At 43.5% G+C, this 25,767-nt stretch overlaps 1 protein-coding gene across 1 annotated transcript in view; it reads right to left on the bottom strand.

The window, feature by feature from the left end:
• The window catches only part of LOC102562053 (potassium voltage-gated channel subfamily KQT member 1), an 819,206-nt gene that overhangs the window by 722,379 nt on the left and 71,060 nt on the right, over positions 1 to 25,767 (bottom strand). Inside the window, exons 4-6 of the mRNA XM_059726208.1 lie at positions 25,308 to 25,434; positions 10,821 to 10,899; positions 6,878 to 6,974 (exon numbers count right to left, since the gene is read on the bottom strand). Of these exons, the coding sequence (XP_059582191.1) occupies positions 6,878 to 6,974; positions 10,821 to 10,899; positions 25,308 to 25,434 (303 nt within the window). The remainder of the gene's footprint in view (positions 1 to 6,877; positions 6,975 to 10,820; positions 10,900 to 25,307; positions 25,435 to 25,767) is intronic.

The following is a 25,767-nucleotide window of genomic DNA, read 5'->3' on the forward strand; positions in this document are numbered from 1 at the left end:
CCATTTTCCTTTCTTTTTGGTACTATGCTGCAATTTCAGCTACAATTGTCCAAAATAAATAGAGAACTGTGAGCTTGATTTTGAACTCATGTTAGTGGGTGTTTTGCTTTGTCAGGCACTACAGATCTTAATACTGTTGTTTATAGATCACCATAATCACTTCTCTGAATTAACGGAATTTCAAGTACACTTCACTCATGGGCTGGGTTACAAAAAGGCTGCGTCTTCTTTTTTTTTTTTTTTAATCAACTAAACCTGTTTATAAGTAACTTTTGGGCTAATGTATTGCATTTTGAAGATAATCTTTCCAGATCTTTGACCACCACTTTGAACACCCTCAGAAAAAGATTACTCCTAAACAATCCTAACAGTAAACTTTGACTACTGGGAATGCATATTTAGAACTTATTTCAGCACTGTTTAGATAATCAAGCAGTATAGAGCTAATCAATGAAAGATTAGTGACCAGGCCCGTAAAAAAAAAAAAAAATATATCCAGTCATTTAGGAATAAACCAGGGTTTGTCACATGGAAGTTTAATTTCTGTATTTACTTTTAACCAGACTGTCTTATTGAATTCACCCTGCAGGTCTTAACATTTATTGGCAGTACAGGAATAATGTAAAGGAATATAAGAATACATATACTTTTATTATTTTGAGTGTTTTGGTTTAAACTAGTCCTAGTCACCTGGAATACCACAAGATAACTTGCCTTCAGTAGTACCTGCAACGAAAATATGTAACTGCACTAATTGGAGAATGATTTAAATGAAGAAAAAGCATTGGGAAGGAAGATAAATGATGAGCTATATCAAACATCACCCTAGCACTGAATTAACCACCTATATAGTATGGTATGATGAGAGAGGTAAAGGCTGACAAAAAATAACTATCAGCAGAACACCAGAGTCACAGTAACAGGCAGAAACATCTAACCACAAAGGGAATAACGATTTTCAGATCCACTCCCTCCCCAACTTCATAGTACTCATACTCAAGGGAAACCTACAGAAACAAACACTCATCACTTTACTGGACACTTAAAAAACAAAAAAAACCAAACAAAACAAAAAAACCAAAAAAACAACACATGGACTGTAACATATGGCCTTGTTGCATGTTGCACTTTGAGCTGCTCAAATGTGGATTGGTGTTAGTACTGATTCAAGTTTGGAGCAGTCGCATGTTAAGGCTAAAAACCTTCTCTGACTGTCCCCCACCTGCACAGCTGTGACTTGCCACTACAAAACTGTTGAGCAGGGGCCTGAGTAAGAGTTGCCACTACAGAGCTGGTGAGACAGGACAGACTTTATCCCTGTTCTAGATGAGGGAGTGTGAGACATTGGTTAAAGGGTCAGAGAGTTAATGGGATGGGAGTAGATGGGATATGGGAGTGGCAGAAGGGTGGTAAAATGAAGGAAGTCAGCCACTGAAGGATAAAATAAACAGAAAAAAATCTAAAAGAAAGAGGAAATAAATTAAAGAAGGTCTCATGTTGCAATAAATTGGGATTTGGGATTGTGGGGAGGAGGCTGGTCATGCTTCCTGGGGTGGCTGAGAGGTGGGACCAGTGAAGGAAGGTGCTTTTGGGAGAGCTACTGCCTCTGCCCCAAGAAGGAACCCCCAGCTCATGAGGATCTGATCTAGTCGCCTACCATGTTTGCCCCCCTCACCTTTCCCACAGTCCATTCCTGGACCTGTACATGTGCTAAGGCCTGGTTTAGCTGGCATGTGCTCTTCAGGTTGTTTACACAGGGTTGCACCTGTGGGGGTGGGCAAATCTCACCTATGGGGGTGGGAGAGGGAGTTGGCTTGGTGCCAGAACTGCCCCCTAGGCAGTAGAGTTCAGGGGTGAAAAATTGTTCACATAGAACAGGAAGGTGGGGAAGGGGACACTGAATCCTGGGATGCTGGAGGACTGCAATGTGGGTGGCTTATCTGTGGGAAGTGGCCATATATTAATGGAACATGAGCTGAGTAACACCAATGAGAGAGAATTCTGCCCTGGAGTGGCATAATTTTAAACCACCTAAAGTGTGCTTAAAACTAGTTTCAGGTATTAATGTGTGGGCAATCCAGGGATTAATTGCTCCAAGAGCTGTATAAAATTAACATGCAACAAGGCCCATAGGCAGTGGTTTTATGGCTCATTACAAATTAGCCTGCTCTTTCTGCTAGCCTCTCTATACTCCTAAGGTAACAACAACTTTCTCCCATTTTGTAGGGTCTTACTTTCTTACATGGGCAACTGGCGCCTCCTGATACTGTGGGGGGGGGGGGCACCAGCAGCTGATCACCGACTGGGGGGGTGGACTCCTAGTGGCCAATTGCTGACCAGGGGAAGGGGGGTTCCCCAGTGGCTGATCACTGCTGCTGCCAGTGGCAAAACTTCTCCAGCCAGTGCTCTCAGCACCCCCACAATCTCGGGGGGGGGAGGGGCACCAGCCATCACCCAACAATCTCTGGCTGGTGAGGACCAATCTCGGGGGGGGGGGGGGGCATGTGCCCCCCCCTACACATTGCCTATGCTTTCTTACATAATTAGGTTAAACTATTTGAACTGTCTTTTCCCTGCTTTGTAGCTGATTTCTATACCTTCTCTTTGCTTTGCAGGTTTACTGCCCTCTTTCCCCTTTAAGAAATTCTTTTAATTTTCAAAATGGAATTAAAGAAAATTCTTTGTTTTACCTGGTTTTAGATTAGGCTGTATCTGCTTCTTTCCCAAACCTGAGGAAGGACATTTTATGCTGAAAAGCTTGTCTAACATCTGTCCTAACTATATTGGTCCAATAAAAGATACTACCCAACAGACCTTGCTTCCAACACACCACTATACATCCATTTCCAGCAAAGTGTTCCAAGTGACCCCAAGAGACCTCTCCATTTATTCAACAAAGTCTGGGTTGCAGTGTTCAAGTCTTCCTGTAACATAAATTGCATGCACTTCTGAACATGAAGAGTAATGGTACATTTAAGAACTTTGGCTCATTACTATAAATATCTGTGTTTGCCTCTTTACATGGCAGCCTACAGTATTGAATAAAATAGCATTTGCTGTATGTTGTCATATTATACTAAGTTTTTTGTTTTTCTTATTTTAAAGCACAGATAAGAAACCCCAGATAAATAAAAAAAGAAACACCTATTTTAGCCATTTTCTTCACTTGAGAAATTTATGCATTTTTTTAATGCCAAAATAACCTGGGTTACACAATATTTCCACTGAATATAAACAACAGCATATTTGATATGCAAGACTAACCGCATAACCATGTTTAATAAATTATGCTTGAATAATTCTGTCAAAGAGCACAGAGGAGCATTATTCACAGCGGGAATTCTAATTTCCAGAAAATACTGCTTCTGATGCCACATAGCCATCAAACTGAAGTAAACAGTCAGCTTAATTGTGTTCCTGTTTTAAAAGTAAAATGAAACGTGAAAGACTTTGAAAGTGATTGATTCTCTCCTGAAACAATTGTTCACATTATAGGGTCATAGGAAAGTAGGGCTAAAAGGGACTTCACAAAGTTACCTAATCCAGGAACATCCCTGACTAAAACCTCCCAGTCAAGTGTTTATCTAACCTACTCTTGAAAAATTCCAAGAATGGAGATTCCACTACTTCTAAGCCATTTATTCTGATGTTTGACCACCTTCATAGCCAGAAAGATTCTCCTCATCTCCAACCTAAATTTCCCCTGCTGCAACCTGAGACCATTGCTACTAGTCCTGTCCCCTACAGCCATAGAAAAAAAGCCCATCTCCACCCTCTCCACATTGCCCTTCAGGTAGTTGAAGATTTATCAAAATTCTTCCCCTGCACCCATCCTGAGCCTTTTCTTCTTCAGGCTAAATAACCCTATCTTTCCTCTAAAGTTAGGCTTCCCAGGCCCATAATCATTTTTGTTGTTCTGTGCTGAACTCTTTCAAATCTGTCTACTTCCTTTCTGAAATGCAAGGTCCAAAACTGAACACAGTATTCCACATTAGGTCTCACCTTTACTGAATAAAGCAGAAGAACCATTTTCCTTGATGTACAAAGTGACACTCCTGATAATACAACCCAATATACTGTTATACAACCCAGTATGCTGTTGGCTTCCTTTTGCAAAAATACCTTCTTGGCTCATTTTTAGCTTATGGTCTACAGCAGGGATAGGCACCCCCAAGTTGAGTGTGGCAGTCAAAGGCATTTTGCTTGGCACTCATGCTTCTGGTTGGATGGCAGGAAGGGGCCAGGGCTACATGGCAACAGCAAGGATTGAGCCCCCCATGGCTCCCCCATCATCCACCCCTGGCACACCAACATCTTACAAGTTAAAGTTGTGGGTGTTTTCGAAACTGTGCCCAAAAATGTTGCTAACCCCTGGTCTACTACTCCTTGCAGTTGGAATACTGCATCCAGTTCTGGGCACCGCACTTTAGGAGGGATATGGACAACATCAAGGGGGTCCAGAGGAGGGCCACTCACATGATCAGGGGTCTGCAGGGCAGGCCCTATGAGGAGAGGCTACAAGCCCTGAACCTGCTCAGCCTCCACAAGAGAAGGCTGAGAGGGGATCTGGTGGCCATCTATAAACTGGCCAAGGGAGACCAGCAGGCAATGGGAGAGTCCCTGTTCCCCTGAGCACTACTGGGAGTAACAAGGAATAACGGCCAAAAATTGACTGAAAGTAGATTCAGGCTAGACGTCAGGAGGCACTACTTCACAGTCAGGGCGGCTAGGATCTGGAACCAATGTCCAAGGGACACTGGTGCTCACTCCTACCCTGGGGGTCTTCAAAAGGAGGCTAGATAGACACCTTGCTAGGGTCGTTTGACTCCAGCATTCTTTCCTGCCCATGGCAAGGGGTCGGACTTGATGATCTGCCCAGGTCCCTTCCAACCCTACCAACTATGAAACTACAGTAACATCCAGGTCATTTTCTGCAGTACAGCAGCCTAACTAATTATTCCCCAGTCTGTATGTGTGCATGCAATTATTCTACCCCCAGTGCAGGACTTTGTACTTGTCCTTGATGAATCTCACCTTGTTAATTGTGGAGCCTGTCTCCAGTCTATCCATGTCATTTCTGATCCTAGCCATACCCTCCAGAGTATCTGCAGCTTCACTCAACTTGATGTTATTTGCAGATTTGCTAAGTGTGCACTCAGTCCCATCCAAATTATTAATGAAGATATAAAACCATACCAGATAGATCCCTGGGGAATCCCACTTGATACCTCCTCCTAGCTAGACAGTGAACTATTGATAACTAATCATTCAGCACATCTATGTGTGCACCCAACTGCACAGTTGTTACTGGGAAGTCATTTAGTATTTGCTTTAGCAAGTAAGTGAAGTTACTGAGCAGTCCCACAGGGGCATGGGTCATCTCCAACTCTACTGCACAGTAGGGCTGTGCAAAACAGCTGTGTTTTGATTCAGTTTTGGATTTGGCTGTTTCGGAGGACAGTGACTCATTTCGGTGTTTCAGATCACTGTCCTGTTTCATTTCAGCCAAATCAGTTTTGAATAGGCTGCAAGCTTTCCATAGCCCTACTGCCCAGCTGGGTGGGGCTTGAGGTTGGGGGCTGCAGAGCCCCAGTGGGGAGCAGGCCAGGGCCATGGGTGGCTCGTCTGGGAGAGGGGGGAGGGCCGCTGCCCTCCCTGCAGACAATGAGACACCTGGCACAGATCTCTGATCCCTGCCATGCCAGGTCGTGGAGCAGGGAAGCAGCACAGAGAGGCAAGCAAGCTAACTGGTCCCTGCCATGAGACTGCTCCCCAGGGAGCAGAGACCCATGCTGGGGGTCTCCTTGCCCCTGCTGCCCACCCTGCACTGCCCTGGGTCTCTCCTCTGCTCCCTGTAAAGACAGGTCATGTGGTAAGAACCAGCAGTGCCCTGCCACACGACCTGACTGTGCAGGGAGCAGACATCCATGCTGGGGATCTCCTTGATGCCACTGCCCGCCCTGCACTACACCAGATCTCTGCTCCCTGAGCAGCCAGGTCACGTGGCAGGGCAGCAGTGTACAGTTGTTTCCCTGCAAGCCCGGCTCTGAAACCCTGAAATTTTCTGAAACATTTACAAAACATGTTCAAAATGTTTTGGATGTTTCATTTTGGAGATGTTTCTGAGCCTTCTGTTTCAATTCGGATTCAGCTCCAAACACCTCCAAAACAAAACAGCTGCTAAAATTTTGAACAGCCCTACTATGCAGTAGTGCATGGCCACCATGCAGTACCATCAGCATCAAGGTTCACACCCACAGACACAATGGCTATATAGCATCTTGTGGAGATGCAACCACTGAGTATGATGATCCAACCAGTTATGTATCCACCCTATAGTACTTTGGTCTAGTCTGTATTTCCTTAGCTTGTTAAAAATGTTGAGAAAAGCAGTGGTAGAAGCCTTGCTAAAATCATGCTATATCACATTCACTGCTCTCCACCCTCTGCTCCACCCCCACCCCCCGCCCCACCTCCCCCATCTATGGACCTGTCACTTTATCATACAAGGAAATCAAGTTGATCAGGCATGGACCTGCTCTTGGTGAATCCATGCTGGCTGTTCCCGATTACCTTGTTCTCCTCTAGGTGCATCACAATGGAACCTGTAAGGACTGGCTTCATGATCTCTCCAGGAATAGAGGTCAGGTTTACTAGTCTATAGTTCTCCAGATGCTCCTTTTTCTCTTTCTTGAAGACAAGAACTATTTTTGCCCTACCCCCAGTCATCCAGGACCTCACCCAAACTCCACAAGTTCTCAAAGTGGATAGCCAATGGATTCAAAATTACCTCAGCCAATTCCTTGAGTATGATTTAAGTTGAGGAGGTCCATAAGCTTAACATGAAACATATTAGAGATCTTGTAATATCTAGTACCTGACGGTGTATGAAAACAACTGATCCTAAGAGCCTCCAAGTGCCGCCCTGCCGATCTACATGAAGCATGCGTAGAATCTGTAAAAAACGAATTCCCCTAAGAGAAAAATGAAATAAAAAGAAAAATATATCAACAAGATAGAAATATCAAGAGATAAAAAAAGATCAATATGTATAAACATGTACCTGAATGTATTTGTAAGTTGTACTCAAATATCAAATGGGCCCAATTATCTTTCAAGGTGCTGAACATCATCTCTACTCAGTGATGTGCCTTGGAGTTAAGGCAACTCAGTATCTTTATGTATTTGAACCAATAATTTCAATAGTGGTTTTAAAAGTAAACTATAGCAAAGAATATTTTTTAATGATATTTTTTTCTAGCTCTTAACCCACTTATTTATGTGACCATCAAATGTTTGCTTCCTGAGAATAGCGTTCACTGGAAGAAAGCAAAGCTTTAAATCCCATATCTTTGAAACAGAAAACCTGAATGTTCAACTATTATAAGAAGTCACAATTCTCACTTTTCCTATATTGGTTATCTATATAAACCATGCAGATGTTATTATGTGGCTTATGAAACAGAGCATGTACTTTTGAATTGGGAATTTTGTAATTCGTGAGAGGTCTGCAGAAGAATAATTATTTGCTGAAGTAATTTATGAATAACTGAATAATTTATAAATAATTGAATTCATTCTGGCTGGAACGATGATCCCACTTTGAGCAGGGGGTCGCTTTCAACCCTAATTTTCTGATTCTATGATTTAATGCAAATTATTTTTTTCTCTATAGCTATTTTTATCATATCCTTTTCAATTTTTCACTCAACTTTATTGACACCAGTCCTATCCTTTAAAGTAGTCAAGAGAAGGAAAAGGATCATTATTAACTCATCTGGCCTATCCATCTACTGGTGTAAGTTACTAGGGCTGTGCGAAGCTTCAGTCCCCAACTCGATTCAACAGAGATTCAGCCCAATTTGGTGGCTGAATCTCTGAATCAAATCAGAGGACCCTTTAATTTCTCCAAATCAAATAGGAACCCTCTGAATTGATTCGGAGATTCAGACATAGACACAGCTTTAAATGTTTTTTCTACATCTCTCTAGGTATCGGTGTGGCTCATGAACACTGTGATGCTGGGGCACATGGAGTGTCCCACAGGAGTGCAGGGAGCTCCCTAGTGCACTTGGCAGCAGACCCAGAAGTAGACCAGAAGCACTTCCAGTCCACTTCCGGGTCCGCTGGACAGCGCATGAGGGAGGCCCTCCCACACCCCCTTGGCTTTGCAACTGGTGCCTTCTGGGCCTAGGGGGGCACCCGGGGTCCCCCCATGGCAGATCACCAAGCCAGGGGGGCATGTGGGGGGCCTCCCAGTGTACTCCCCAGCAGACCTGGAAGTGAATCAGAAGTACTTCTGGTCCACTTCTGGATTCACTGCCAAGCGCATGGAGGGCCCCCCACACTCCTGTCTGTCCCCGCATCGCAGTGATTACAAGCTGCACTGGTACCTCGAGACATGTAGAAAAAAACATTTAAAGCTAAGTCTGTGTCCAAATCGCTGATTCTCCAAATCAGCATCAAATCTTCAGAATCAAAAAATCAGGGACAATGATTCAAATCAATTAATCGAATCACTGTCCCTGATTTAGGCTGAATCCAAGTTGAATAGGGTCTACTTCACACACCCCTATAAATTACCCCCTAATAATGTATTTTCTAGTGGTTTCTCAAAACTCCCAATCTAATAGGTCTGAAGTTTTGTATAATTCAGTTAAAAACTTGCCTTCTTTTTTCTTATTGCATTATGCTTATGCTTTCTTGTGGCACTAATTCACAGGAACCTCAGCAGGTTTTTCTGCAGTGATGTCCATAATCCTTATCAAAACTCAAAGGTTTCATGTAGGTGTTCACCATACCCAATCTATGATTACACTGATTTCTTTAAAATGCATGTCTGTAGATCAGGTGTTGCTTGTGCACATATTTGTTGATGCCAAGAGCCATGCTGGAAACCTGATCCAAGTGCGGGGAGAGAAGGGGAGGGCAGGATTAAGAGGGTGGTGGGGCTAGCAGGTCTGCAAGTGGGAGGGGGTTGGCAGGATCAAGGGGCTAAAAAAAATAGGTGGGTGGGGTAGGAAGAGTGCAGCCCCGGGACTGGGGCAAGGAGCTGGGCCTTCACAGTCGGAGCTATGCTCCAAATGTATGTAGACATTTGATGGATTGGGCTAGCCCATTTCCTATCTAATTTAGTTCACCTCGCCAATTGAGCTTCTTTAGATAAGGCCAGCCAATTTTTCCGCAATCTAACTCCCTGAACATCTGTACAGATTGCCACGTAGATTGATATAACTAGGGTTAGGTCAATCTAAGTGTAACATCTGCACATACCCAAACACTAGTATCTTTAGAAGAACCACCTTTTTCTTCTCTTGGCATTTACTTTTTCTGAGCTTTCCCCAAGCCAAGTCAAATTTAACAGATCCTTATCCTTCTTGATCTAGTAACTGGTAAGTTCTGTCCTAAAGGCTTTGAAGCTGAATGTCAGCATTTGTTTCTCTTTATTGCATTATTGATTCTATGCAGCTGTATTATACTTCAGAACTTTAACTGCAACCACATAACTTTTGGAAATACTAGCAAAAACAGTATTTAAAATAAAGGACTAAAAGAGAAGCATGCTAATGATATATTCTAATGTCAAAGGCCCATGTAGCTCCCCAGAAGGGAGGTGGCCTGGAGAACAAAGGGAATAAGGAGTTGAAAACAATTTTTGAATGTACTAATTTGGCTTTACAATGGACACTAAGTAGACATTATGACAGCCCTTGTTTTTTTCTATGGTAAATATTTTAGATGATTATCAACAAGGTATCCAAGAGCTGACTGGAACATTACACTCACAGAATCTATAGTTTATTATTAAAATGTATCTTGGTTTGGATTTGGAGGGGAGGGGAGGGTTTTGAGATGTCAAAATTATGCAGACTTTTAGAAAAGATGCAGGTTTTCTTAGAAGGGATAACCGATGTTGGTAGTAAAAAAAGAGTCTATTGTGATGAATTTGCCAATGCTCTATCTTCCCAAAGGATTGAGGACCTTTGGTAAATGGCTGAGAGTATTGTGGTTCGAGCATATCCCTCACTGATCCCAGACTTGCCAGTTATTTTTGGTGGGCCACAAAATCACACATTTTTCCTCTCACAGAAGGCATATTTGTCTGCAAGGCCCCTGTCTTTATTATTTTGTCAATGCTTATATGCAAAGGTAGTGGGCATTTTGCAAATAGAGTAGACAATGCCCAAAGAAGAGTTATGGGCTTGATCCTAAGCTTTCTCAAGTCCCAGAGACCAGAGTATTCATGAGGGCTCTTAGTACATTACAGAAAATGCAGCACCTTTTGCAAGTATGGGCACAATGAGTAGCAAGCAAATGTATTCCTTTCTACTCTTTATCATTCCTTTCCAGTATTTACTCAGTTTACCCTCCAAAACAAGCTTTCAGTACTTTGAGCAAGCTGAACAAACACTACAAAAAATGAACATGTTTCTGGTTCATGTACAGTATGAGTTACTTGTGCCAAGCAAATCTATCAGAGCACAACTGCACTTGAAGTACAGCAATTACATATATTTTAAAAAGTACCAAGTGAGTTAAGTGCTATCTGGATTACTTCTTAAATAAAGCAATGTCCTATAATACTCTTATCTCAGGAACAGAGATGTTTGATCTTTTGTATGGGCCATAATATTTCTTTAGTAGTTTCCTCTTGGCTAGCTCATTCACACCACTCTCTATTTCCTAACCTGTGATTGAAGCATAATGGTGTACTGAGGTCTTCATTTATCAGCTTAAGGGCTGATTAATCCCATTTGCAATGAAAATGTTAATGCATGCTTTGGTAGTTGTTTAGTGCAACACTCACTAGAAGAACATACCTTATTGCAGATGTGGCGAACACCTGACCATTTGAGCCTACACTCAGAACAATTATTGAGGCTATCACAACAATAAGATCTGTTTAAAAAAAAACATATTAAAATATTAGATTTATACATTTAAATGGTCATTGATTGTAGGACAAAAAAAAGCAAACAAAACATCCAAAAGAACTTATGTTAATATGCTGTTTCATCAAAATTAAACTAGTAGTTTTGTATCTGCAAAACTATGCTTGTTCTAAGCTAGGTGAAACATGTTTGGTAAATCGCATACAAATTCACCATTATGTACATTTCAGAAAAAAAACAATACCTTGGTAGTTTGACTCAAGGGACCTAAAGATAAAAAATAGGGTTTGCTTATATTAGCACTATATATAATGCATCTCATGCAAATACTTGCACACAAATTATGTGAAAAGAACATTAAAGTCAACTACTGAAAAATTAAGAAATGCACAATAAGAATGAATTAAAAAGGCACAAGAATGTGAATTATGATACATCCCTATAATTATAAAACCATATATTCTCCCCCTACCACCACCACAGGATGCCTGCCCCATTCAAAGCACAAAATGCATGGCATTCATTTAGTGGAAAGCCATGCAATATTCTATTTTCTCCTCATTCAGTGCTTTGCCTATTGACCTTATTTATTGTACAGTATTCCAAGGCTGCCTAGGTAAAGAATGTTCTAATGATAATGAGGTTTTTTTCTAAGACACACATCACTATATTAACTGAGTGCTTCATAAAACCATTTATTTTCACAAAACCTCATGAGATGACGGCTAATATTATAAATAAAGAGATGAGGCAGACAAATTGACAAAAAAGAAGTTATAAATGTTGGGTACCCAATTTGAAATAACTAGGATCTGATTTTTCATACTACTTAGCATTTTATATGTTCAATGAGCTGCTCCTGCTAACTTCAGTTGCAGATGGGAGCACTCAGCACATCAGATCCCAGGTTCTCATGCTAGGCACACAAAATAAGGAACACAGGAAATAAGGAACACAGGATTCACAATTGTTTCTGAAAAGTTTGGCTTAGGTGAATAGATCCATCATCATCAGCAATCCAGTTGCACAGTCCGGTGGGTGGCAAATTGGCTAGAGGGTCGCACCCAAAGAGTCGTGGTAGATGGGTCGGTCTCAACCTGGAAGGGTGTGGGCAGTGGGGTCCCGCAGGGTTCGGTCCTTGGACCGATACTCTTTAATGTCTTCATCAGCGACTTGGACGTGGGAGTGAAATGTACTCTGTCCAAGTTTGCAGATGACACAAAGCTATGGGGAGAAGTGGACACGCCGGAGGGCAGGGAACAGCTGCAGGCAGACCTGGATAGGCTGGACAAGTGGGCAGAAAACAACAGGATGCAGTTCAACAAGGAGAAATGCAAAGTGCTGCACCTAGGGAGGAAAAATGTCCAGCACACCTACAGCCTAGGGAATGACCTGCTGGGTGGCACAGAGGTGGAAAGGGATCTTGGAGTCCTAGTGGACTCCAAGTTGAACATGAGCCGGCAGTGTGACGAAGCCATCAGAAAAGCCAATGGCACTTTATCGTGCATCAGCAGATGCATGACAAATAGGTCCAGGGAGGTGATACTTCCCCTCTATAGGGCGTTGGTCAGACCGCAGTTGGAGTACTGCGTGCAATTCTGGGTGCCACACTTCAAGAAGGATGCGGATAACCTGGAGAGGGTACAGCGAAGGGCAACTCGTATGGTCAAGGGCCTGCAGACCAAGCCCTACGAGGAGAGACTAGTGAAACTGGACCTTTTCAGCCTCCGCAAGAGAAGGTTGAGAGGCAACCTGTGGCTGCCTATAAGTTCATCACGGGGGCACAGAAGGGAATTGGTGAGGATTTATTCACCAAGGCGCCCCCGGGGGTTACAAGAAACAATGGCCACAAGCTAGCAGAGAGCAGATTTAGATTGGACATTAGGAAGAACTTCTTCACAGTTCGAGTGGCCAAGGTCTGGAACAGGCTCCCAAGGGAGGTGGTGCTCTCCCCTACCCTGGGGGTCTTCAAGAGGAGGTTAGACGAGTATCTAGCTGGGGTCATTTAGACCCAGCACTCTTTCCTGCTTATGCAGGGGGTTGGACTTGATGATCTATTGAGGTCCCTTCCGACCCTAACATCTATGAATCTATGAATCTATGGGCATTCATGGATGCCCTATCTGTGGGTCTGAAGATGGCTGACAAGGCCAATCCAGGATCAACAGGTTCGGGTACAATCTGGGCACATGTTTCTGGTTGGGGTGGATAGCTCTGGGTTCTTGATTCAGAAGCATGCCTGCTTCTGCGGCTCCTGCTTTTCCATCTCCTGTTGTCATCGTAAGGTTTCAAAGTACTGAAATCCTTGCAGCAGACTCTTCCTCCATTTGAAGTGGTCCTGAGCAACTGTCTCCTATGAGTTGATATTGATATCGCATTTTTTCGAGGTGGCCTTGAGGACATCCTTGAAGTGCTTTCTCTGCCCTCCTCTTAAGCAAATGTCTCAACTCTGCTGGGAGAATAAAATTTGCTTCAGGAGTTGGACATCTGGATGATGTGGTTGGCCCAACTAAATTGACATCATAAGATCATTAACTCGATGATCATGGTGTTTACTTGTGAGAGGATGCTAATATTAGTGCATCTGTCTTCCCATTGGCTTCAGAAGATCTTCCACAGGCAGCATTGATGGTACTTTTCTAGCAGCTTGAGGCATCTCCTATACATTGTCTACATCTCAGCTGCATACAGTAAGGTAGGGATCATGACTACTTGATAAACCATGAGCTTGGTTTCAGATCCAATGCTGTGATCTTTGAACACCCATTTCCTCAGGTATGTGAAGCCTGCACTTGCACATTTGAGGCAACGTTGGATTTCTTCATTGATGTCAGCCTTCTGCCAAAGATGGCTTTCTTTCAGAGAAATACTCAATATTCTCTGGAATCTCACTGTGAATCTGAATTACTAGAGCTGGAAGCTGCTCATTAAGAGTCGTTGATGGAGGACCTTTGTCTTCTGAATATTAAGCATCAGTCCCATTTTCTTGTATGTCTCAGAAGATGTTGAAAATCACCTGAAGATCTGCTTTCAAGTGACTATGCACTACAGCATCATCAACGTACTGGAGCTTGAAGATAGGAAAGAATGTGGAGCCATAGGAAGATGCCATAACAAGTTTGTTAATGAGTTCCCTGCTCTGATATCACTCACTCACTCATTCTCTGGAAGGTAGTTTTTTTTTTTAAAGATAAAGTGAAAGCTGTTTGAAACTGTGTGGTGGTATGGATCAGTGAGCAGGGCTTTCAGGAGTTATGTCGTACTGAATTTTCATGCGTGCAACATGCATCTTTTTCTCAAAAATCAGCTGCTGGAAATTGGAATATTCATTATATGCAATAAGTATGGTAAGAGCAGGTCTTGCTGCTTACTGGCTAAAACCAAAACTAAAATCTGCAGGAATTCAAGGGGAGCACAAGAGTGAACAGGCCTGGTTCCCTAGTTGCTGCTACTCAACTACTTGCTACAAGGAACTATCTTTTTTCCTTTGTTTTGCCTTTCAAAACTCCAGAGACTCTATAATATGCTGAGGTGTGTTGTATATGAAAAAATATGGTAAATAGGTTGATAGCATACTCTGTAATTTTTTAGTATAGGGTTACTGATTTCAACTTCACACATGTAGTGCGTGTGCGCTGCTAAATCATTTATAGGCCACCACACCCTTATGTGCATGCAGAAAGATGCAAAGCACTTGTCTATATATAATGGTAGAAAAGAGAATATATAAAGCAGGCAGAGTTGAAAACACCAGCTGTTAAGGGTATCTCATATTTTCCATTGTAAGATGAGTTTTCAGGTGCTTATAGCTGACCTTTTAATTATTTGGGCTTAAAATTTTCCATTCTGGGTATTTAACCCCAGTCTAAATATTTCTGGAAAATTCACCCTTCCCCTGCTCCCATAAGCTATTGAATACAGGTGACTGGGAGGAGAGACAGGGTACACAAAGGGAGGACTGAAATGAAGGCAGGAGAGACATGGGGACAAGCTTGAGAGGAATGATTAGAAGAGCCTCTCTTCTACAACACATCTCCCCTGCTTCTACCCACCTCCAAGTTTACAGTGGAATGCAAGGTTCCAGTGTCATCATTCCTCTATTGTGATAATGATCAATCTCTGAGAGAAGCAAGCCGGATGCTTGCAATTTGGCTGCACCATGGGCCTCCACTCTGTCCTTTAGCAGGGGAGGGAGATGGCTGCATATGTCAGAGAGAGGGGAGAGAGAAAGGAAGATAACTTACCTCTCTGATAAAGAGTGCCTACCTAGGGGAGAAGGATGGATAAAGGGTTGGAGAGAATATGCAGTGCCTTCTGTATGGGAGAGAACAGGGAGGGCTGTGATGGGGGATCAGTGGCACGGTGCAAGGAAGGAGCTACACCAGGCCTAATCACTTGCTACTAATCCCATGTGCTGTGGGTTGGAGCTAGTCACTGCAGGGTTTGGATCTGGACTATAGGTGGTAGGTTAAGCATTACTCTTCTACTATCATGTCTACTATGGAACCTGCTGGAAAACTGCTGGCAACCCATCCCTCTAAAGTTGGTACACACAGAAAATTACCATGTACCCCTGCTACCAGTTATCACATAAGTTCAAGATACAAATCTTAGATGGTGGATCTAAAGGTTCCAACCCTTTTGATGACTCATGTAGGTATCCAGATATTAACCCAAAATGTCAAACACTCAAAAGTTTAGAAATGCCAGAACAAAGACTGCTGCTGCCATTTTAATTATCTGACTGTACCACTTTTTTCCCTACATAATCCCTTCTGCATGCATTACACAGGATAGACCTGGTCTAGATATGAATTAGGGTTATATAGCAAAGGATGCTATTGTCTGTGGAACTGTTGTTGCATTTGTTGCAATAATTGGAATATTGTAAATGAGGCAGGAGATTGCCTCTTGGTAATGGCCCTGGGGATGTTATCATGGGAAACTGGTTTCCATCCCACTTGTGCCAGGGTTTCTGTGTGGTACTAGTCTAGTCAGGCAGCAGAGCTGTACTGCTACCCAGCATGTCCACAGGTAGCAGATAGTGGAATGACCTTCAGGGAAGATCACTTAAGAAATAAGTGATGAAGAAGCAGACATGGACCAATCAGTGGCAGCACCACCAGGATGTGGTGAGGACAGTAGATAGTAATGCTTTCCTCCCTGAAAAGCCACATACAACAAAAGCTGTGTTAACCAACATGCCGGCTTGTAAGGGAAAAGTGAAACTGGAAGTGCCCACAGTGGGCACTTCTGGTTTCGCAGAGCCTCCACAGTCCAGGGGAAAGCAGGCTGTGCTGCCAAGCCCTCATGGCCCGGGCCATAGCGGGCTGCACAGGTCCCCCCCTCCCTGTCCCTCGGAGACCACAGGAGGGGCAGCAACACGGCGGGAGGGGCAGCGACACCCCAGATGCAGCGGAACAGGCGGGACATCTATCTAAAGATGCTTATTTGGGCCGCTCAGTTATCTGAAATATTTTATTTGGCACCCTCCATACCCCGTGGGTGCCGGATAACAAAGCTTTTACTGTATATCCTTTTGACAGTGCTGTAACATGGTGAGTACAGGTTACCACTATAATAAGCCTGTCCAGGTCCCAGCCATGGGCCTACAAGTCCTCAGTGGCAAAGCATGTGAAAGAATATGTTAGAATCTCAATGGCTGCGAAGGTGGACAAAGGCTGCAGTGGAACAAGATTTCCAATTGTCTTGGCCTACTTGCCATTGGATCCAAGGTCCCGTATTGTGAGGAACCACTTGGAAGCTAATGTGTAGTAGCTTCTCCATAAAAGAAATCATGCACAAACATCTTCCATGAAAACTGCTTTAGCTCATTTTTTCAAGCCCTTTGGCAACCAGCTGGTAATGATGGCAGAAGGATGTCAGGCCTGGAAGTTTCTAGTCATGAACTGGCATGAAGGCAGCAGTTACAACCAAGATGTCTAGCACTTGGATGAGGAAGGAGTGCAATTCAGCAGCTGTAACTGCGATTGAGCAACCCTCTTTAGAATCCACTCTGCTCACCCCACATGAGGTAGGGGCTAGAAAAGGTGCCTTAAATATAGTCTGCCTACCTTTTTCCTGACTGGATAACTGCATCCAGTGGGATCACCTTTACAGCAGTCGAAATCAACAAAGATGCATAATCCATTTGGGGATCTAGAACATCAGGACACACTCCTGCACAATCCTGATGATGAATGCCTAGAGTGTCACAGTGTAATTGTGGCTCAAACTTAGGTGACATAACATTGACGTGTTGCACTGAGCAAGACTTGGTAAGTGTGAGATGGGAAGCTCTAAGGGCATATACTCTCGACTGGAAGGGTAAACAGGAAGGAGAACAACAACTTCATGAAACTGACCTTGTCATTAAGAATGAACTTGTATACCAATTTAATGAGTTCCCTATAAGAATTAATGAGCGCCTCATGATCATCTCAAATTGGCAGGGAGCCAATATGCCACCGTCATCAGTATGTATGCCCTGCCTCTTGATACCATGGATGAAACCAAGGAGGAATTCTATGCCAACCTTTTCCAAGTCCCTTCTGACATTCTGGAGGGAGGATGAGCTTATTCTGCTCAGTAAATTTCAATGCCAGAGTCAGAAGGGACTTGAACCTCTGCAACAGAAACATCAGTAAGGAAGGACTGGGAAAGGTTAACTCCAATGGCATCCTCCTCTTGACCCAAATGCATGGATGGCAGAATGATGCCAACTGCAAGCAAAATAAATTGAATCGCCAACTATCCAAGACAGAGGTCTAAAGGAGGACCCATGATATGAAGAACAGATGAGATGGTGGGAAGATGAGACAAAGGAGAGTCAACTTCTTGCTGACATCCATGATATGCATGGCTTGTTTAGTGCCAGTAAAGCCATCTATAGTCCAAGCACTCAGGGACCAACCCCCTTGAGAGCTAAGGATGATAGAAAGCTGATCAAGGAAAGGGAAGCAATGAATATTAATTGGAGGGAGCATTTTGAAGACCTTCTCAATAAGAACTGTTTTTGATGGGAGTGCTCCCAATTCCATCCCACAATACTCAGTCAGAGATGATCTTGGAATCCTTCCAACCCTTGATAAGGTAAGGAAAGCCATCAAGCAGATAAGGAATGGCAAGGCATCTGGAACAGTTGAAACCCCTGCTAAAATCTTCAAGCAGGGGGAGAGAGGGGCTTACATCATGGCTCTGTGCCTTCATCTTAAGAATCTGGAATGATGAGGAAATCTCAGATGAGCTTAGGGATGCCATGACTATGACAATCTTCAAGCTCTGTGGGGTTGCAGAGCCTCCAGTCACCGGGCTTTACTCCAAGCAGCTCCACCAGCCCCATGGAGCTCAGCCCAGTGGCAGGAGGTGGAGGAAGAGCCTGTGGTGGATCCACTTGGAGTGCAGCCCTGGCCAGTGGCTCTTCCCTGCCTCCCACTGCCAGTCTCAGGTCCATGGGGCTGGTGGAGCTGCTCTGAGTGCAGCTCAGTGGCAGGAGATGGGGAGAGCCAGGGCTGTGCTCTGAGCAGCTCTACCAGCCCCACGGAGCTCATCCTACCCTTCCAGCACTGCCAGACTCTTCCCAGGGGCACAGGCCCCCAGATCTGCATGTGGGATGACAGCAGGATGCTGCTACTGCCTGGGCCAGCAGCAGCACCAGTCTTCCTGGTGCTGGGCACGGGCTGCGCCCAGCACCAGTCCCAGGTAGCAGTGGCAGCTTCCTGTCATCCCAAACACAGATCCAGGGGCTTGCACCCCCAGAAGTCTGGCACAGCCCCACATCCCTCCTGGGGGTGCAGGCCCCCCAGGAGGCCTGCACCCCCAGGCCAGCATCCAGATCTGTGCTCTGGATGGAGGCTGCAACTGCCAGCAAGTGACATGAGTTTTGCTTGTCAGCACCTTGAGGTTCAGTTTCCCAGAAACCCCTACACCTATCTCCTTGAAACTTGGCAGACATCATGCCCCCAGAAGGGGCTACCATCCCTGCAATTTTCATCTGAATTAGGAAATGACAAAGTTATAGGCATTTTCATGATTCCCCATTATAGCCTATGGGTGAAACGTCAAAATGCGTCAAAACTGTTTAGCTGTTTTGATGAAACAGAATAGTGCTTCACAAAATGAAACAAAATTAAATACTGTCCCTTTGAAATGACAAAAATTAGTCAAAATGAAATGGTGCTGTTTTGCACAGCCTAATGTCTACATGAAATGTTTACTGCCGAGGAGACTAATTAGCTCCATAGAAAAATCTCACATCTACACATGTGGCTCTATGAAGCTTCAGGAAACTAGTTAACTTCCACAGCAGGATAGGACTTGTAAATACACATACTATCTTGCTGCATTGTCTTTTTACTCCACAGTAGCACACATGTAGATGTTGATGTGGCTGGCTGGGGCACAAGGGTGCTTCAGTGCCTGCCAGCTAGCCCAACACTAGAAAACCCTCATGCCCCAGCTAGCCCCTCCACAGCAAGTTGAGCTATGTTGGAGCAGCCCTGGGCTGGCAAGTTGACCCCCTGGGCTCCCTACCACCCAGGACTGTTCTGACCTAGCTCAGCATACTGTGGTCCTAGGCACATGTGTAAATGCAGTACTGCTAAGACCAATAAACTGCAGCCCAATATGCACCCAAATTAATTGCTGTGCACTAATAGCATGTGTAAATGCACCCATAGTCATTTTAATATGGTATTAGTGTAGACTTACTGAATCACAATAGTTTGATTTTTACACTCCCTTCTTACTTTCCCAGTGGTTAGCCCAAGATGTCCTTTATTTTTATCTACTCCTGTCTAGTTGCCTTCTATCAAGCCTACATTAATAACCATGGTTCTGACATGGTCTGCTTTCTTCAATTTTAAAGGTAAAAACAACCAGGCTTCCAAAGGCATTATGCTGATAATCCCCTGTTCCAACAAAAATAAACAGTATTTGTACCTCTCATGCGGTCATGATCCCTTCCCTTATCTCATCCTCATTTACTCTTAATCATTCTGAATTATGTTAAAAATGTTGCAGCCCTGTACACACAATTTGCCAATACTCAGCATTTAAGCTACGTGTATCCTTCAAGTGGCTATATAAACACTGACTATTACAAATATGCAGTGTCAGAATACTGAATGCAGAAATTTGAAAACAGTTTGAAAGACTTACTCTTTTGCAATATATTTATATTGCTTCACCTTCTAACTCAGGAAGTGCTCCAAACTAGATGAATCAGAGTTAGATGAATAATGTATTTTATTTTCCCTAATGAATATTAAAACAAAATATGAAGTATGTTTTACCAAGGTGTAAAGTTGTCACATTAATTCTCAAGGGTGGTTATTGAAAATGTAATTTCTCATTAAAATTTTGGTTTGGTCAAAAGGCCATTTTCTGTCAAAAAAAGATCCAACAGAAAAACGTTGACCAGTTCTAGTCAATTACCTTCTTTTATAATTGCTTCAAGACACAGACTTACTAGGAAAAATATTAAAAAACAGACACATTCCATATATATGATTAGCTCCATTAAAGATCAGACTGCAAATATATTTTTACAAGCCATTTTTTCATTGGAAAATATAGCTTAATCAAAATCTATACGTCTTTGTGGAAATATGTCTAATTGGTTTCAAATGGAAAGATTTCCCAGGTCCAAAGTGGAATTTCCAGTTAAACCAGTGGAAGATTCACTAGTTAGGGCACTCGCCTTGGATGTGGAAGGGTATGGGTCAAATTTCTGCTCCAGTTTAAATTTAATTACTTATATAAAATGGAACAGTTCCAAGAAGAGGGACAGAGATATCCATTTCTGAATGAATAGCCAATAAGTATTCTGTGGGTAAGTATCTGGTAAGCAAAGTACTTACAATGTGGTTCAAAATCCCAAATTTCAATCTTTGCAGAAATCATGTTGTATGCCAAGAACATTTATTATGTAATAGGTGGCAGTGTGGTGGAATATATTATTATACATAAATATGGATCAGATCTTCAGAAATTCATGGTTTAAGCAAAAAGAAATGATAATGTTTTCAGGTTGGAAGGTGCCGAGACTACAGAAACATTAACTTAGGACAAAAGTATGTAAACAAGAGCAAGAAGATTAAGGTGCAATCACTTGGCCCCATATGTTTAGGGACTAAAGGGAACATAGACAGTTTTGTATTTTGGGAACACCTAGTAAAGTTGTGGAAGTTTCAAGACAGGTCTTATCCACTTCTGGAACTCAGTAAAAGGAGATGCAATGAGAAATCAGGCAATATAGAAGAGAGCATGAGAGAGGGGTTCTTTGCTAAATGGACTAATCTGCTGGAGCCAACTAGCATAGCTAGAATCTCCTATGCTACCCTAGTTGCAAGTTTGCTTGTAATTGTAATTACTGTGTGGGTACAGTCATTAATAAGTATCTTAAACTTATTGTCTAATATACAGAGTTATTGGAAATAATATTCTAGAATGTTCACTTAATATAACAGTATAACTGTTACTGGCCTTTGAATTTAATAAAGGAAGTTAGCTGAATTACTGATGTGGTCAATTGAATTCCAGTAATCATGCAGAGATAAAGCAAGATTTCCCATATCTTAGATGAGAGCCCTCACCACTGTTTATTATCAAGGGGTAAATAAGTCTCTTTCTCTGGTTTAAATTAAAAAATACAAAAAAAAGAAAGAAAAAAGACTGTGAAAGATCTTGGTTTCCTCCCAAAAAAGAACAGAAAACAACTTGAAATTGTCTGGTCACTGCATGTAAATGAAGCATCAAGAGCTTGTACCGGCCACCTACCACTTGACAAACTTTTTAATGCACTTCATTTGTTTGTTTTTGTATGCAGTCAAACTTTCTCATGAGATTCAAGAACAGTATGCCATCTCTCCATATTGTTCATTATACTTAAAGACGCATTTAAGAGCACTTGTATTGCTGAAATTCTACTTCAGGATTCATACAGGTAGTGAAAGATCCCCCAGAACACTGTGCAGAAGTTCAGCTCACAGGTTCCCCCTCCAGCCTTATCCAAAGCATGAAGACAAATCCCACTGAACTGAAAATATAAGTTTCCAGCTCTCTCATGTAAAATTAGCATTTGAATGGGGACACAAGCATTAGGGCTGTGTGAAGCTTAAGTCCCCAATTCAATTCAGAGGAGATTTGGCCCGATTCAGTGGCCAAATCAAATCAGAGGACCCTTTAATCTCTCCGAATCAAAATCGGAACTCTCCAAATCGATTCGGAAAGATTCAGCAATTCGGATATGGACATAGCTTTAAATGTTTTTTCTACATACCTCTAGGTAGCAGGCAGGTCATGAACATTGTGATGCTGGAGCAGATGGAGCACCCCACATGACCATGGGGGAATTCCCAGCGCACTCAGCAGTAAACCCGGAAGTGGAGCAGAAGCACTTCTGGTGAGTTTCCGGGTCCACCAGAGAGAGTGTGGGGGGCCCCCCCATACCCTCCTCCCTGGCTTGGTAGCTGGTACTTCCTGGGTCTGGGGGGGCACCTGGGGTCCCCCCACAGACAAATCGCTGAGCTGGGGGGATGCAGGGGGGCCCCCGCGTGCTCCCCACCAGACCCGAAAGTTCTGGGTTCACCGCTGAGCACACAGGGGCTCTCCCCGTGGTCCTGTGGGATGCTCCATCTGCCCCAGTATCACAGCATTCATGAACCATGCCTGGTACCTTGAGGTATGTAGAAAAAATTTAAATCTGTGCCTGTGTCCGAATTGCTGATTCTCCAAATCAGCATTGAATCTTCAAATTCAGATTCAGCCAAATCAAAAATCTGGGACAGTGATCTGAATCAACAAATCAAATTACTGTCCCCTATTTGGGCAAAATCCAATTCAAATAGGGCAGTTTTCGCACACCCCTGCTGAGCATGCTACATCTGGGTTAGGGACAGAACTTACACATAAACCAGTTTAAGTGATCGGAAACTGGTTTACGTACGTAACAGAATAGAAGTTCAGTGCACATAAACCAGTTTCAAAATGGCTGAAACTGGTTTAAGATAAACCTGGTTGAATGTAGTATCAGACTTAACTGATTTAGGTCAAGCCAGTTTATGAAACTTCTGTCCCATACCTCTTCCTGGTTCAAGCTGAACCAGAGTCCCCCCACCATCTTACAGCCCTGGACTGGGCTAAGCTGTGCTATCTGCTCTAGAGAGCAGGGCTGGCCCCACCCTTCTGCTTCCTAGCTGGAGCAGTGAAGGATGGCTCACTGGCTGGCTTACAAGCCCCCCAGGCAAACCCCGGTTGGGGTCTGGGGCCAGGGAGGGGGATTAGACTTTCCTGACCCTGAATACAGAGCTGCCCTCAGGGGCAGCAGGAAGAGGAAGCAAACACACATCCCAGGCTGACTATGTGCCAGAGAACTGTCATGCACCCCTTCCCCCCCAACCCAGCTTCTGGCTTGAGCCACTGCAGGCATGTGGCTACATTTCCTGAATCCAAAGTGAATGTCTGTTCATTTGCTTATTGCTTCAATCTTTACAGCTTAGACTAGCCTGCAAAGACTGAATGAATTCAGCCTCTGGCTTTTGACTTAGCCCTGGTGTTATTTCTCTCACTGTAGGTGGTATGCAAATTTATATGAAGAAGTATGCCCTTCAAAAAGTGTTTTTAAACTAAATGGGGTTGGGAGCAAAGGAAAGGAAAGGGTATAACAAGCAAAGCACAAAACACATGCGTAGTTGCTTTTTTCACCTCCTCCTCCCTCCTACATAATACACTCAAAACTAACCCTCTGCTCCCTCCTCAACTCTGTTCAGCTGCCCCATTATGTCCTCCCATCCACATTGTCTTCTTCCTAGTATATATTAAGACCTTGCCTGAGAAATTAGGGTTAGGGGAAGATGATGAATGTAACACATTAGGTGACCGAGGACCATTGTGATGCCCCCTATAGGGCACTACATCCCTGCCAGGCCCTCTCTCTTCCCTGTTTCTCAAGGTCTTTCCTTGTTTTCTCATCCTGATGGAAACTTCATGAAAGGGAGGCTGCTCTCAGAGACTGATGAGCCTAGGGTGCTCCCTTTTCCTCAGTGTTCAACTCTCCTGATCTTCCTGGCTTTAAGGGCTTAATTCATGGCTCCAACCATCCCTTACACCACACCCATGCCTCACATATGTTATATATCATCACTCAGTTAGGACACTTGTCCCCTAAAGCCACCAGGCCACCTCAGGCGTTTATTCCCATGTTGAGGCTACAGCCTTCCTTGTTTCTGCTACTCTACTCTAGCTGGCCCCTTAGCCAAGGCTCACTTCTCTGGAGCTGGCTTCCAGGCTTCAACCCTTATCTTGCTCTCCAGGGCCTTCATCTCTGCCCCACTCAGGCTCCAGGCCACCTGGCCCTAAACTCTGCCCCTCGTTGAGCTATCTGCACCAATCTTGGGCTCCAAGCCCTCTGACTGCAAGCTCAACCCTCCTCTGAGCTATCTCTGCCCTTTCTGGGCACTACTGGACTCCCAAGACCCTGTCTACACTTTGATCCTGACCCCTGGCAAGGCTCAAGGCAGTCACGTGACCCTCAGGCACTAATGGGACCTCCAAACTACCCATTTCTAGTACCAACAGAACTACTGGTTAAAATACAAACACAAATTTAAGCCTTTTGGCAGCAATACAAACACCCAGCCCATTGGCTGCCTATCATACTTCTTCCAGGCCCTGAATCAGGTCCCTCAGGTTGTTTTCCCAAAGCTCCCTGCTAGGCAACCATCAGTATCAGCCATCTAACAGCAAGGCTTCTTCACCCCACTGCTCCCCAGGTCTAACTCCCTGCTCTGGCTCATAGTCCTGAAGTCCTGCTCCTTTCTGGTCATGTGACTCCTCTGTCAGCTGACTTGACCATAGGACTGTTCCTAACCTCCACTCTGCTGGTTGCCTGTGCTACAAAAATCCTGCCCTTAAATGAGGCCACACCACTTTCCCTGTTACAGTGACCATGTAACTAAAGATATCCAAAAGTAGGGGGAAAGATTCTTTCAGAAGGAAATTCCCCATGCCATCTTACCTATCCTCTACAGCAATACAAAGATACTGCTGCTCCCTCTCCTCCCCACCAGGGAAACAATATATGGATAGGATTATCCCTGATCAATTAGTTTTATGCATAGACAGAAGACAAATCCATAAATGTTCTTTCAAGAAATCCAATATTAGTTCTACAATTTATTAGTATTATAGTACCACCTAGCCCAATTGAGCTCAGAGCTTACTGAGCTGGGCACAGTACCAACACATAGTGAAAGAGTCTCTGCCCCATACAGGCAAGGTAACCAAGTTGAAGAGAGTGACAGACTCAGAAGGACAGAAGAATTCAAGTCTATTGTTATGTTCTCGTGCAGCAACTCAACATTTGCTCCTTAAACTAGATACTAAACAGAGAAGTGTCAAAAATAGGACTCTTACCAATAATTGATATGGGCTTTCTGGCAAAACGTACTCTTCCCTTCAAGCCAACATATTTACTTCTGCAACCTGCCGACCATAGCCGCACCACATATTCAGCACCAAAAAATACAACCAGAACAATTTCCTGTGGGAATTGAAAAACATAAGCTGTAAATATTGTATTTTGTTAATCTACAATTTGTAAACTTAAATTTCTCTCCTCCTTCTGAAATCCCTTCTACAGATAACCCCAACAAGGTTTTTGCTTTTTTTTTTTATTGGCGGGGAAGGAGGATAGAAGGGAGGCGTTTGTTTCTTTGTTTAGTAGCAAATTAAAAATGGAACACTGCCAGAACATTTTTACTTGTAGAGAAAAATGCTCATCAGCATAATTGAATGAGGCAGAAATCTGGCCCCAAGTTCCATATTGCTTGAGCAGAAAGCTCAAAGCTGAGGGTGCTTTCCCATTCCCTTCAGC

Source organism: Alligator mississippiensis, chromosome 4, assembly GCF_030867095.1.
Source record: "Alligator mississippiensis isolate rAllMis1 chromosome 4, rAllMis1, whole genome shotgun sequence".
Classification (NCBI taxonomy): Eukaryota; Metazoa; Chordata; order Crocodylia; family Alligatoridae; genus Alligator; species Alligator mississippiensis.